The sequence below is a fragment of the Pygoscelis adeliae genome, unplaced genomic scaffold (genome assembly GCF_000699105.1).
Source record: "Pygoscelis adeliae isolate BGI_AS28 unplaced genomic scaffold, ASM69910v1 Scaffold15, whole genome shotgun sequence".
In the NCBI taxonomy this organism is placed as follows: domain Eukaryota; kingdom Metazoa; phylum Chordata; class Aves; order Sphenisciformes; family Spheniscidae; genus Pygoscelis; species Pygoscelis adeliae.
Genome location: NW_008824988.1, coordinates 3,332,927 through 3,348,218, shown reverse-complemented (window position 1 = coordinate 3,348,218; position 15,292 = coordinate 3,332,927). Strand labels below are relative to the sequence as shown.

The 15,292-nt window shown below is 39.1% G+C and overlaps 1 protein-coding gene across 6 annotated transcripts in view; it reads right to left on the bottom strand.

The window, feature by feature from the left end:
- ETV1 (ets variant 1) overlaps nt 1–15,292 on the bottom strand; it is a 64,718-nt gene that overhangs the window by 7,096 nt on the left and 42,330 nt on the right. For 5 of the 6 annotated variants that reach the window (XM_009326095.1, XM_009326097.1, XM_009326098.1 and 2 more), the window contains 3 exons: nt 5,326–5,393; nt 4,645; nt 2,854–2,922 (listed from right to left, as the gene is read on the bottom strand). In XM_009326095.1, the coding sequence (XP_009324370.1) occupies nt 2,854–2,922; nt 4,645; nt 5,326–5,393 (138 nt within the window). The remainder of the gene's footprint in view (nt 1–2,853; nt 2,923–4,644; nt 4,646–5,325; nt 5,394–15,292) is intronic. The other variant, XM_009326096.1, reaches the window with a different exon arrangement.

The following is a 15,292-nucleotide window of genomic DNA, read 5'->3' as shown; positions in this document are numbered from 1 at the left end:
AGTTCTTACTACCCAGCATTCCCCTGTCGGCTGCTAATTGTAAACATTCTTACAACAACATTCATATACTACAAATTACCTAAATTCAGTCATGATTTATGGAAGTCTCCCTAAGCCTATCCCCCTTTACTTCTGATACATGCAAATCTCACTTGCAAACCATTTTGCAACATCCTCTATCTGAAAGAGCATGAACTATTTTTGTAAGCAACTCTGATATCTGAAGAACTGCATTTGTGTACTATACTTTGCACAAGCCCCAGTTTTGGAAATGTAATGTATGCTTCATAAAGCTGCAAAACCCTATTGAGTGAAACTTCTTTTGCATGCAAATGCTTCTAAGGAAAATTTGACAAAGTATTTGACTTATTGGACTTGCGTATAAGCACATATTACTTTTACTCATATCTACATATCAGATTAGTATTCCCCCTGAAAAGCAGTAAGTTAATTTTTCTAAAAGTTCAAGTCCAGAGGAAGCTTTTAAAAAACAACAATAATAATATTCTGCTTAGCTGTTCCACAAACTGCCAATGAAAAACCATCCTGCGACATCCATACTGTGTGTCTGTTGTTTTTAAATCATATTCATACTAAACAACTCATGCAAACAACAACAGCTGAAAGGTCTGATGCTGAAGCAGAGAATATTTTTTTCTGCACACAATGACAGCAATCCTTGATATGCTGGTAAAACTCATTTCAACTACCAGAACAGCAATACCCTCCAATAAGCAGTGTGACCTGTTTAATAGGGAAAGCCAGGACTTTACATTTAACCACAACATTAGGATGCTCTGATGGCCATTACAGAATGGCTCCGTGTAGCGAAAGTAAGAATAATAATATTAAAAATGGAGCACTTCCTTTTGTAATCAGGGAAGAAAATTGAGTCAATAGCTGTGGAAAACAAATAAATCAACACAAGGCTTTTTGGTTTATGTGAGGTTCAAGTTCCAGTCCTGAAAGGCCTTCTTTTTCAAAGACAGGCTTTTTCTTTTAATGATAGCTGAGCAATGCACAAATAGCAAGTGCAATATTACAGAGGATCAGATTCTTCGCCTATGCCGATCTTTGATTTCAAATGAAGCAGCTGAGAATCTACTTCTGAAACATCAAGACTAGTCCTGGGCTTATCCCACTTTTGCTTTACTGGCCAAAACATGACGACACATCTGCTATTTTTTACCAAAAGTCATCATGCTACAAGTATAAACACACCTATTTGTATCACAACATCAATCTTCTAGAGTACAAGGTGTTCTCTCAATGGACAGTCATAGAAGCTAGCAGCAGACTGCTTGCTTTGCAAGCACGCAAATATTTCCAAACATTTATTTCTTTTACTTTATTCGTATTTCTTTTCCATTTTCATTCCCTTCCCTGTACAAAACCCAAGCAAACAAAAAGGATTTTCAAGAAAGACACAGACAAACACTACTCCTGAAGAGTTTTAACTTCTTGTAGTACAGGGTCTGACCCCATCCCCATAAATGTAAATATGAATTTGCCACTGATACTGAAAACAGATCAGGTCCACAATCATTTCTGGGGAAGAAAAAAACCTGACATGATGTGCTTCAAAAAGCAGGGGCGGTGGGGGAAGCCTACACTCCAACAGGGTATAAAGCAGACTTTCAATAAATCACCCTTTCAGTGAACGTGTCAATCCAGTGACAATGCAATACTGGATTGAGCAATTTTCAGTTAGGTCTAATATTATTTAAAATCTTCTATTTATTTCTTGCTATTCCTTACCAACCCTGGACTGCACGTGATACCTCTGTTTGAGGAATGTGTAATTCTTTGGGTTACTTTCATTTTAGAGTCTCCCATTCTTCAGCAAACACAACAAATGCTGCTAGACATGCAATAGTTTTGTAATCCATATAAGTGATTCTCAGGGGAGAACAAACAAAATAAAGCAGGAGAAAAACCCCAAGAGTTCTCCAGCTCTACTTTTAGCTATGGTCAGAGAGCTGTTCACAAGTTTATCAGAAAGTATCTAATCTTTCCTGTTAAAATAAATAAAGCTGGACATACATACACTAACACAAAGAAGCCACCCTAGCAAATTTAGGTAACTGGTCTCCAAATTACTTCCCAAAGTTGCAGACTAACAGAGTCACCAGCAAGAAATATTGAGTCCATCTACTTTGTCTATAATGAAATAGATCTGAAATCAACTGAATTACACCAGGAAACTGATTTTACATCAGAGTAACTGAGGATAATTTTGGCCATTTATTTTAATTGACCTCAGAATCTCTCTTGAAAAAAAATCTGTTGTAATGGGTAGTGTTGTGAAAAGATCACTGATTTTTTATCAATCTCACTGAAAAATAAACCACTAGTACAACGTTCAACGTAGAGCAAATACACTGACACAAAAACAAAAATGCCCTGTACACTCACTCCTCACTATTCATCACTTCACAGACAGCAAGACAAGAGGCTTAATCCTCAGCAAAACCAAAGCTGCTGCTTTCTCCACTGTCTTGTTAATTATAAGAACAGCTTTCATTAAATCTCAAACAACAAGCGATATGTGATCATCAATGCAATGGAAATCCTCCTATTACTTCTCAACAGTACAGAACTGAGCTCCTCTGCCACAACTCTGGATACAGCATCTTTCACTGGCAAAAGCTGAACGACATCCTATTGAAAAGGAGACTTTGGCTTCAAGAGACAAAGGTCAGCTTTGGTTGGGCGCACCGCAAATGGTGTGTTAAGGAATCCTAAATTGGAATGTTACTGAGCTTTTTTGATCAGCAACAGAGAAAAGTCCCTCATCTCTTCCTTTTTCATCGCCCCACACAAGAAAAAGAAAGAGAGATGTGTCATACATACCGTCAAACTTCTCTGGAACAACGCAAGTGTCATCATAAAACTGCCTAGGTCCCTTTTCATACATACAGCCTGTAATTTAAAAAGAGAGAGGTGTTTATATAAAAGATGCATGGAGAAAGAAGAGATCATAGGCTTAATGCCAGAGGGAACACTAAGTCATAGAGGAATCAGATTAATATCCCACATCCTTTACACACCACCCAATCGCAACGTTTTGGCCTCAGTACAGGGGTGTTTAATTAATGTGTGCATTCCCAAAAGACTGTTAATCTCCACCTGCAAAAATGAAAAAGCACCCATTTTTCTCTATGATTTATTCCAAAATGTTTGTCTCATTTCCTGTTTGAACTAGCACGGCTTTGACTTTTAACCATTAGTTCCTGCGGGTCTTCTCCCTGCGAGACTAAAAAAGCCCTGCTCGGTATTTCCTCCCCATATTCACAGAAGTCACCCTTGATGTTTCTTCCAATTAAGATCATTCTCCTAAATTTAATTTTTGTCGTTAAAAGACACCCTCTGCAACGCTTCATTCTTTCTAGCACTCTCTTCTGTACACACTCCTCTATTTTTCAGTATTACTTTACTGTTTTGCTTAACCATAACTGTATTGCATGCCAGTATCAGCTTCACCAGTACTACTTAGCGAGACAAAACATCTCCTCCTCTCCTGCCTCCCTATGACCCTCCTTTTGACTGTGCAAATATTACAGAAGGCCTTTTTGCCATACGGTTGCAATGTTTGGTTGGGCTTGTTTCCCACTGTGAAGCAGAGGAGGAGGCGGCCCATCTCAAAATAATTTTTTCCAATACACTGTTTCCTGGTTCCATAGGCCTGGTCTACATTCAGCATATTAAAAAAAAATTGTTTAATGTGCCCAGATTACCAAACAATTCAAATTGCTTTGTGTGACTGCCCTGTCCTGCTCGTTATTTACCACCCTATCTTTGTTATCTATTAACTTTGTTCCACATCTACTGAAAATGTTGAATAGCAACACTCCTGATATCAATTCCTACAGAACTGTAATAGAAACAATCCATTCAGAGATGATTGCCCAGTAACAGCCACTTTTAGACCTGTCAGTTGGCCAGATCTTAATGTATTTAATGTGTACTTTATTGATACTGCTTTGTGCTAACTTCTTAATCAGAACGTAATGCAGTTGCAAATTGAATGCCATAAGAAGTTTAACTATATGACACAAGTATCTTTATCAATCAAACTTTTAATCTCAACAAAGAATAGAATCAGATTTGACATGACCTTTATTCCATAAAATCATGTTGACTGATTTCCAAATACAGAAAACAAATATTTACCGAACAACACTGCTTTTCTACATCATTCATAACAATTTTACCACCTCCAAGTACTTACGAGTGCGTATCACAGCTAAGATTGTTTTTCCCCTATTTAGGCTGTGATTAAAACTCAAATCTGTTGACCTTAGCCCTGCAGTTCGTGGATTTTTCCCTGATGTCTTTCACCTCCCTTATCAAGCTTCTATACTTCCTATAATTTCATATACCAAGACTGCTATAAATTTCCATCTCCTGTTTCACCCTTCTTGTTGAATACTACCTTTTATTTCTATTTTCTGCCTTTATTCCACCCCAGAAGCAGTTGGGCTTTTAGCCAGGGGTGTTATCTTTCCAGTTGTGTCTTTTCACTAGTGAATGAAGTCTTACTAGAGGACTTTGATTCATACATGTGTCTGAATTCTCATCAATCTCAAGAACAATTTCCCTCATGTTTGTGAAATTTGCCCCTTGGAAGAAAAACAAATAAACCCTAAACAAAAAAAAAAACCCAAAAAATCATACATTGACAAGAAAGATACACCAAAGCAGGAGCGTGGAGGGTACAACCTCTCTTTCAGTGGTGGTCATTTTTTCTTAGTTCTGTTGGCCTTCTTATTTTTAATACATATAAAGTGCTTTTACTCAGAATTATTAATTTTGACAATAAACTAAGCTCTGCCCTACTGAAGTCACTGAGAGTTTTGGTATACATCATATGGCTGTACAATTTGGGCCTAAGGAGCCCCAAAACATTGCAAAAATCATAACAAAAGGAAAAGCCAAAAACTTTCACTGAAAACTTTTAAAAGTATGAAGTGGATTACTTAACAGTTAACTGAGCCTGTCACACCAATAACTTGGAAAATACCACTTGAGCAGAATGGGTGAAATGGACAAATTTTTAAGCGTCTCTTCCTTTCAACTGCTGGAGGCCTTAAAAAACAGAATGAGTAGATTCATAATGAAATTGCTTCTATCCTGATAAACCTGTGGCACCAGAAGAAGCTACAAAAAAATCAGTGCATCAGAAACTCAAGACTGGGAAGGGAAAGATAGATGATGCGAGTCCTCCCAGCAGCAGAATTAAACCAGTGAACCCCAAATCCCTCCAGGCTTTTTAATTTTTTACGTTTCTCTCATACAAAAGCAATACATAATAGAAAACTTAACTTCTGTTCTGTTTGGGTGAGCCAGGAAGCCTTCTTGCCTCATGTAAATGGAATGGCAGCTAGGCACTTCTGAAAGGAGAAGATGACAATGCTAGTCAAAAGACTGTCTGGAATTAAAAGTGTGCAGGTTATCAATGAGACAGGCTGCAGGCAGAAGAGCAACAAAAAGGATGCAAGTTACAGCAAGGGGGAACCTGTCAACACACAGTTAGCATTTCAGAGCAGCACGCACAAGGCATGGCGGAGGAGAAAATCATACTGAGGATCATAGATCCCATCTAATATAGGCACTTGAACTCAAAACCCTTATTGTAATCAACTTTGCTAAAAGCTGCCTCCCATGACAATTACACTTCAGACCATTCACAGACAAAAAAATCCACACAAAACAGGACAAATATTTTAAACCCTGTGCTTGTATATCTATCTTTGTAAGTAATTCGATGAAACTTTTTTAATCGATTACACAGAAAAGCCTGCCAATCACACTGGAGACTTATAAACTCTACATTAATACAAGGAATGTCAGAGTGAATTTAGAGTAGGATATTGCTTTTTAGACTCTGGTTAAGGATTTGAAGGGTTAATGAAATTTGCTGCTATTGCTAAGCATTTAATCTAGGAATTCAGATGCATCAATTTCACCCTCCACCTGTACACCCCTAGCCAAAAAAGAGCCCCCCTCAAAAGAAAAAAAAAAAAATTAGTGCGCACATTCTAAGTAATACAGACATTTATTTGCCATTCCCCACCTCTACCAAATCTGCAAGAAGAATGAGAGAAGTCAAACAGAACTAATGAAAATGGTGTTCTTCAAATGTCTTTCTATTTTTTGCCCGTGTCTTGCACTGTCCCCAAGTAGCCACATCCTGTGCACAGGGACTTGCAAACAGAAATATACCATAAATGTTTGCCCTTCTAGACCATGTTTAACCCACTTCTTGGATATCAAAAGTCTTGCTTAACAAAGTCTATTTGATCTTGTGATAAACTCCTACCCTAAGCTATGCAATCTGTTACCAGTAACTTGTAACTCTTTGAGAGATGCAAACAGAGGTCGAAAGAGCAGACATTATTTTTCCAACACTGCCTACAGACTCTTTCAGACTGTGATTCCAAATTTCACTGTTCACTGACTAGTGATGAGTATCAAAGATTTAGCAGGATAAGAAAACGAGGTTTTACACTGACTTCACAAAACAAGGGAAACACAGGGCAGTAATAGTAAGTTTCCTCTAACAGCCCACAGTCTCTCTTGCACATCTGTGCCGAACTCTTCATTACCTCCTCTCTCGATGAAACGCTCAGTGCCTGCCTGCTCAGGCCTCGAGAATCTCTAATGTCTCAGGCAGCTATTCTGAGCAACCACAGGAATCAGTGATTCAGTGATCACCCGAGTCAAGTATAGCTCTGTAGACTAGAAGTCAAGGCTACAAGTAGTGGTTCACCTGCAAGAAATCACTCATGTTACCAAGTAGATTGAATTTTAAGGAGAATGGAAAAATCTACGTAAAAAAAGAGGAAGCTGGAGAACTGAAACAGATGCTATTTTCTATTTTAGGTAAAAATTCCCTAGTATTGGCAGCAAAACCCTTTTTGACTCATGAACTCCACTCTTGCAAAGTGATACAGCAGAGTATACAGAATAAAGAATTATGCACGCATCCAAGAAGTTGTGTTCTTAGCCAATTTGGGGTTTCATCTCCCATGCTCCTAAGTCAATTATAATTAACATCTGGAGTCTTTTTAAGGCAAGCATTGTTTGTACCAACATTACTTAATCTTCTGGTTAGCTTGGGCTTCAACAGTCCACAGAGGACCGAAAAATACAGCAAGGAAGAGTTTGTTTCTCGTAAAGTAACTAGAGTCTTGTTATCCTAAAGTGCTATCAGTTAATTTATGACTATCAGAGTGGGTCAGACTCTAATCAAATTGTAGAAACATTTCCAAAGTGATTATTCAATCAAATGACTAACATGGTTAATTAGGAGCCATAAACATTGCTCTGAAGTTCATCAAAGTAATGACTTGCCCAGAAAAATTACTGCTAATTAAATTGCCTGCTGCTTTCATTTCTACCTTATCTAATAAAAAGTCCAACCAATGAAATTTAGCATTGCAGTTTTAAATTGTACTAAATGCTTGACTAAGACCCAGAAGTATTTTTACTAGCTAAGCGGAGCTACTTCAAAAGAAAACATTTTAGTGCAGAAATTACAGAGCAATTACATGTTTTCTTTCCCTTAAAGCATTGTTTCAAGACAACAAATAAGACAGAATTAGACATAAAATACTTCCAGGGCAGGATCCAAGTGTTTGAGGTGACTGATTCTATCACCTTTTAGCAATTTTTAGTCTTTGAAGAAAAATGTGCCTGGATTTAGGACACACAACAAGCTTATTTCAGACTTTTAATGAAGTAATTCACATTGTAAAGTTACATCATCTCAAGAACAGCAGAGCCCCTTTAAAAAAAAATAACTAAAAATATGGAGACACAAAAAAATTAATTTATCTTTTATTATTAATTTGGAATACTTAGAGGTCATTCTTTATTGCTCCTCTTGCTAACAGCAACATAGCAGTCATCTTAAAACAATGAATATGGCCTTATATCATGTTGGTTTGAAACCATTTTTTCTCAGTAGGTGTTATTTTAAAATTGTGTGTAATCTAGACACTGCAGAAATGCCTTCTTATCTGGGAATGTCACAGAGAAAAATACTGGAAATAAGCTCTGCTGTGCCTTAATCAAAATACATCAAAGCAGAAAAAGCCCAAACAGACTTCCTCAGGACAAGAAAAATCTGCTACTGAATTTAGCAGGCACAGGTTCTAGGTTTCATTATCGAGTAAGACACTTGAGTGGTCCCTTGGTAAGGAAGTATTTCATATGAATTACCATATCAGAATTTAAAGGGCTAGGTTGTCTCAGCCCTCTATAACTCAAAGCAGGTAAGGAATCCTTAAATCCTCTTTTCCGATTGTTTTTCAGATACGACCAGGTTTCAGACCCACAATCACACCCTGCACAGAAACAAACAGAATTTCAGCCCATATCCCTAGCCAGGCGAGACACAGGGAAGACGAAGCTTTTGCAGGCAACGGGATGAAGCAACTGTCTTCTGAATGAAGCAGAGCAAAGCAGGAACTGGAAACCTGAACCAGGATTTATTCTTCAGCCGTTCCTGTGGTTCTGACCTTACATAGCCTTCCTAACTAAGGACACGTTGTTACATTACACTCTAACTACAAATTACTTTTTAGTTCACTTTATCAACACCATCTGAAGATTTGGAGGCCCAGGGCACTGCCCAGCATGTGACAAAGCACAGTGAGATACAGAGGTATTGCATTACATACATGCACATGCAGAGAGAGAGATGGGAGACCAAGGCTTAGAAGGTGCATACAATCTGAAACAGGGTGGGTGAAGAACTACCTGCCCGGCCTTGGTCTCTGCGTGGCAGCGTAGGTGAACAGTACAGTGTACTGGTGAGCAAGCTGCCTTACGCACCGAGCCTGCTTACATGTCATAGAACCATGGGATCACAGAATCATTCAGGCTGGAAAAGACCTTTAGATCATTGAGTCCAACAGTAAACCTAACACTGCCAAGTCCACCACTAAACCATGTCCCTAAGCACCACATCCACACATCTTTTAAATACCTCCAGGGATGGTGACTCACCCACTTCCCTGGGAAGCCTGTTCCAGTGCTTGACAACCTTTTCAGGAAGACATTTTCCCTAATATCCAATCTAAACATCCCCTGGTGCAACTTGAGGCCATTTCCTCTCGTCCTATCACTTGTTACTTGGGAGAAGAGACCAACACCCACCTCGCTACAGCCTCCTTTCAGGTAGCTTTAGAGAGCGATAAGGTCTCCCCTCAGCCTCCTTTTCTCCAGGCTAAACAACCCCAGTTCCCTCAGCTGTTCCTCATAAGACTTGTTCTCTAGACCCTTCACCAGCTTCGTTGCTCTTCTTTGGACACGCTCCAGCACCTCAATGTCTTTCTTGTAGTGAAGGGCCCGAAACTGAACACAGGATTCAAGGTGCAGCCTCACCAGTGCTGAGTACAGGGGGACAATCACTTCCCTACTCCTACTGGCCACACTATTTCTGATACAAGCCAGGATGCCATTGGCCTTCTTGGCCACCTGGGCACACTGCTGGCTCATGTTCAGCCAGCTGTCAACCAACGCCCCCAGGTCCTTTTCCGCCAGGCAGCTTTCCAGCCACTCTTCCCCAAGCCTGTAGCATTGCACGGGGTTGTTGTGACCCAAGTGCAGGACCTGGCACTTGGCCTTGTTGAACCTCATACGATTTGCCTCGGCCCATCAATCCAGCCACTCGAATTCATCTCAAAGTCACTCGAATTCATCAGACACCTCAACTCATACGTGAAACTTGTCTCCTTCCCTGCAGGCATAAAATAAAGTGATGACACTAAAACCGGAACCTTCTTACTGTTTGCCCGCCTACTTCTCCAATTTACACTTTATTACCAAGTAAGTTGTATTAAGAACAGAAGCAGTTCCCAGTGGATACAGCCAGTCCTTTAACTGAACTTACACCATATCCTCCTCAATTGTCCTTTTGGTCTGAAAAGTAATTACACAGGCTTTGGCTCTTTTTTCAGCAATTCAGAGTTGGTATATCTATACAAACAGACTTAAACATGCTGTGCCACTTGTCTTCCCACAGGCGAGAAATACTGCGCATGCAGATTCTTTCCCTTTGTGCTACCGGGCACAAAAGGGCATGCACAAGCCCCTCGGGTAGCTGGGACCAACCTAGCTCCCAGGCGCCACTCACACATGTCAGCCTGACCCTGTGCTACACACTGCAAGTATGCCAGTCCTCCCTTCAGTGCCTTGCAGGGCTTCGCCAAGTAATTCCCTGTGCAATGCAAGCATTTCTCTGGTACATGGAGAGGTGGTTGGTGCAGCGGGAGAGATTTTTACCAAGTGCAGAGACAAAGGTAGCCTTTTTAAAATAAAATGTTTGAGCTAGAACACATCATACTTTTGGCCTCAAACTTACTAACATCACAATCACACTGTAACTAACTTTTCTGTTCATGGATTTCCAAGAGCACTGACAAACTGTTTACAAAGGAACGCTTCATCCACCACTAAAACACATACAGCCTCGTGGTGGAAAGCAGCTGCTTACCACCACTGAGAAGCTCCGACCAGCTCAAGGGTGAAGAGCAATACTGAAATCACTGGAGAACAGACAGGGTTTTTTAGGTAAGAAAGGCAATTGTTCAAACTAGATTGCAACTAGTGGCTAAGATGGCACCAGGCATCACTAAGAAAAATCCTTGATCTGTGTTTTGCAGGAAGAAGTACCAAATAATTCTTTTTGATCATGAAACCTATGATTTTGTAAACCTGCGGAACACATTTAGATTAAAACTCGTACGTCTCTCCAAAAAGAGACATTCAGGTAGAAATACTAGAACTAATTACATCTCCCTATACAGGAATCGCTGGAGCGTATGTCACAACTTAAATGCTGGTGGATTAGGTTTTAGTTCAACCACCTAACCACCTTTAAAAGCACTATCCCCTCAGAAGCTATGTAATTACAACGGAGTCCTACAAATTGGTAAAATCCTGGCAATATAAAAAGTCAGCATTATTTTTTCATTAGGAGGTTCAGTGTGAAAAACGTAGGTGCACTGAAGTTACATGGGAATAGTCACTATCTTCTCTAAAAATCAACCTAAAAATTAAGTATTCTTTGCCCAAATCATTATGCAGTTTAAAAACATTCAAAACGGAAGGTTTTGTTCTTCATTTTGTCTGTCACTAGCCTTCATACCAGCAATTAGAAAAAAAAAAAATCTAGAAGTATGTGCAGCCACAGGAGACACATACATTCCCTTCTAAAAAATAGCTAATCAAAATTTGTTAAGTTTAATTTCTTCCATCTCACTTGACAAAAACCTACCAGAGAACTAGATTTGGCCCCACCAGTTCATGCCTAAGTGGAATTATTACACACACAGAGAAAGAAAACCTTAAGCAAACAGCTTCCTTTCCACAACTTTGGTTTTTAGATCTATGACAACATCTAATGCATTTTCTGAGACCAGATGTCAACAGCCTGTCTAGGCGATGTGTAACTTTTTATACAGCAGAACAGGAAAACAAAGGCTCATACATTCAGCTCTGAATTGAAATTCCACATGGAGCTGATCTTTTGAGCATACTTTAAAATCATGTTTTTGCTTTTATTAACCTCAGTAACTGTAAAATGTATTTTAAACATCACTTCCCTTTGAATGCAACAAAAGACAGCAGTATTTTCTCTCTCCCTCGCTCCTTTTGTTGGTAATCTTACTGCAAAAATGTCTGTGTTGCTTTTTCTCCCCCGCCCCATCCCCTGCCTGTAAAATCGAAGTTGGACAAACACTGCACGGCTGAAGTGACATATTTGAATGGAATTCAGACCAACCAGTTCCTGTTTATGTTTCTGATTTGAGAATGTAGCCTTCTCATTCACTATACATTAGAAACACACCAAGGCCATAAATGGTGTCAGGTTACAGGCAGGCAGGGCCAAGGAGCATTAATCATTACTTTAAGGCAACTGGCAAAAGCAGCAGCTGAGGGAACACTACACCCTTCAGCTCCGCATAAATGGACATTCCAGGGTTTGGCGTGTGTGGGGTTGTTTTTTTTTTTTTTTTTCCCTTCAGCATCCATTTTATGAATGAAACTTCAGGCTGCACAGAGTCCATTCATATAAAAGCTATGCTCACAGGGCTCAGTCTCTCGGGATCAATCGGTCTTGGGTAAGGCTGATGTGATTGGTTTAAGGCAGGCTTCAGCCTTCCATTACTGATTTAAAATGCAGCCTGTGTCCATTTGACCTGCGTTAATGCACAAAGAGTAAATCCAGACTGCGCTCTCAATCCTCAAATCAAATCATTAGCCAGTGCCACTTACTGTAACTGTAGATTTAGAGGATATTTATCCATTTCTTTGAAAAACAGGGACTGCAGGACAATTTTTCAGATCGTATTGTCTGCTTTGAAAGGAAAAATAGATGTATGGTCTCCTGCCTATATGCTCACATTAACTTGGTATTCAGGTTTTCCTTTGTTCATGAAGATAATATTACAAAATGAATTCTATGCTAACCACAGATTTCTTTCAGACAGAATTAGTGAATAGAGGAAATCAGCTAGATGGGAAACAAGTGAAAAGTTAAAATTCTGCCTTTCAAAGCAATCTCCTGAAGTCCAGGTTTCCCAAGTTTCCCCCTCAGATGCTATTACTTTCTGCTGTCATACCATCCAACAGCAGATTTGTGTTTATGTGCTTTAAGAGCAAGTACAAAGTGCAGTGCAGTTTAACTACCGAACAAAATCCATGCTCATTCACTGAAGCAACCCAGCAAAGACAAGCTCCTGAAACAAGAGGGTGAATTATTTTAAACCACAGAAGTGAGACTTGGGAAAACTGCAAAACCAAAAACAAGGAGGGGAGACTTCTTAAACCTACTGAACTCGAGAGCAAAACCCTATCCCTTGTCCTCTCCTGCCTTTATGCCAGCAAGATTTTCATTGACAACAATTGTACTGCTGTGTAAAAGAATTTCTTTAAGACCATAAGGAGATGCAGTTTTGAGATGCATGTACTGAAGCACCATATCCAGGAAAAGGATGGAATCAGTTCTGTTTCACAGAACATTTTATAAAACTATGTTCAAAAATACTGCAAATATTTGCAGCCTGACCAAAAAAGGAAAAAAAAAAAGGAAAAAAAAAGAAAACCCAGAGAGAATTTGAGGAGAAGATTAAGCAGCTGGAGGATTTATGAAGCTAGATCTCAACGAGTCACACAGACAGACTAAGAGTACACATGCAAACTGTCTACAGAGATTTAGAGGTGGTATATTAATACCAAGGAATTGTTTAGGATGAGTCAAAGAGGTGTAGCTATAAGCAAGAGAATGGACCTGATCAAAGGGAAAATTTAGGCTTACGATCAAGAAATATTTCTTAACTGTGAAGTCTATTAGTCTGTGAAATAATCTCCCAGGGGAATAATTGTAGTAATAATACTTAGCACTCATACAGCGCTTTACGTTTTCAAAGCACTGTACGAAAATTATCCAATATAATTAAAGACAGCAGTAGCAGCACCATGAGTTGTGTCATTTTAAATGCTGCACTGGTCAATGCACTAGAGAATATCCTGGAAAAAGCAAACCTGCACTGACTCTGACTGACAGCTAAGATTTCCTTTTTTCCTTCACACTAGCATCTCCAAATGTCAAAACTTTACCACCAAGAGGTACAACAGAATATCCAACTGTTGTTCAAAAAAAGAAAAAAAAAAAAGGGGGAATCTGCAAATAAATATACTTCCAAGAAATAAATTTAATTTTTTTTTCCTTGAAATTTTAATTCAACGCACTCTTATGTTGTTCTACAAACTCTCAAATTAAAGGACATGTCAGCTGATCTCTAGCAAAGAATGTGCTACTAGAGATCTTTTTCCACATTAATTTGCATTGATTTGCTTTTCAAAAAACACATCAGGTATTTGAAAGGCCTCCTGCTTTTTATTTTGTTCCCAGTCATTAGGTAAATACACATTTATAACATGGATGGTAGAATGCTAACAACATCCTATACCTGTGAGAGCAAACTTAGGAGGCTGAGAAGTGTCATAATTACAACTTCCTGGGCAACCTTGATACAGCTCCTTTGTTGCAAATGAATTGATACAGCCTTTTGCCTCTGCACTCTTGTGTCTTGAGCACACAGGTCAAAACTATTTGGGGGAGGGAGAGCCATTGCAGTAAACAGCTTTGCAGGTGGAGCCCCTGTTTTATTTGTTACAGAGCCTGGAAGTTGTGTACTTAATGAGGCAGAACATTTCAAGAAAGGAAGAGATGACTTCAAGACTAATACAGCTGAATGGTCAATTTTAGGCCACAACAAAGCCCATTCCAGCCCCAACAAAGTTTTCCAAAGCAGTCATGTCGCATCTGCCAGATTTTTTGTACTATGCATTTCTTATTTTTGCAGTGCTTACACAGGGACCCTAATCTGATGTTCCCATACTTCCCCACCTAGAAATACAAAGGAAGTCCCTAGGAGCTAAGCTTTGAACATATGTAATACATAATGTTCTTTAAAAATTATCTAGTCCTAATCAGGTACCCAAAATAAGGAGGTATATACATCTGATGTGTGTGTCTGCCTCCGCTCATCTCTCTTAACAGAGGGGTAGCTCCTCATCCATTCCAATGTGCCAACACAAGGTATTTATTGCTTGTGAGGCCTCAGGAATTAAAAGGATGAGCAACCCAGAAAGCAAGATATGGAGGCTAATAATTCTGTCTGGATAGTTCATTCAGAATAAGTGATGTGAATAGTATCTTGGAAGAAAACTTTGGAAGTGACAGGGACAGAATATAAATTTTCTATGGTCCATTCAAGCGTATTAATCGTGAGGCTACCCTGAAATGTAACTGTGAGTATAGCCCTGCTAATGCCTCTAACCTGCTCAAGAAAGACTGAATCTATCTAGATTTCAACAGACAAATTCCTGGCAATTGGTAATAAGTACATGCAAGCAACAATTCCTCCTCTACTTATCTCCTAACACCACTGTGTGACAAATTTCAAAGTTCCCAGTCAAAGAAGAGCTTTCCAACCAGAGTAACTATTTCAATTTGGCAAAACAGAATATGAGATTTAAACTTAACAACAATTTAAGATGTCATTTTAAAACTAGACTTTTAATACTTAATATTAATTGATACATGCATACTTCAGCAAATTTGCAAATACACTACATTAGGTAGGGAGGATCAAGCCTGCAAAGATCCTGCTTCAAAATAAAGCCCAGAATAGATGAAGCATCTCAAGTTTGGCCTTCTTTAAATAACTGAATAGATGAATTGAATTCTAGAAGTGCTAACTATACAGGAATG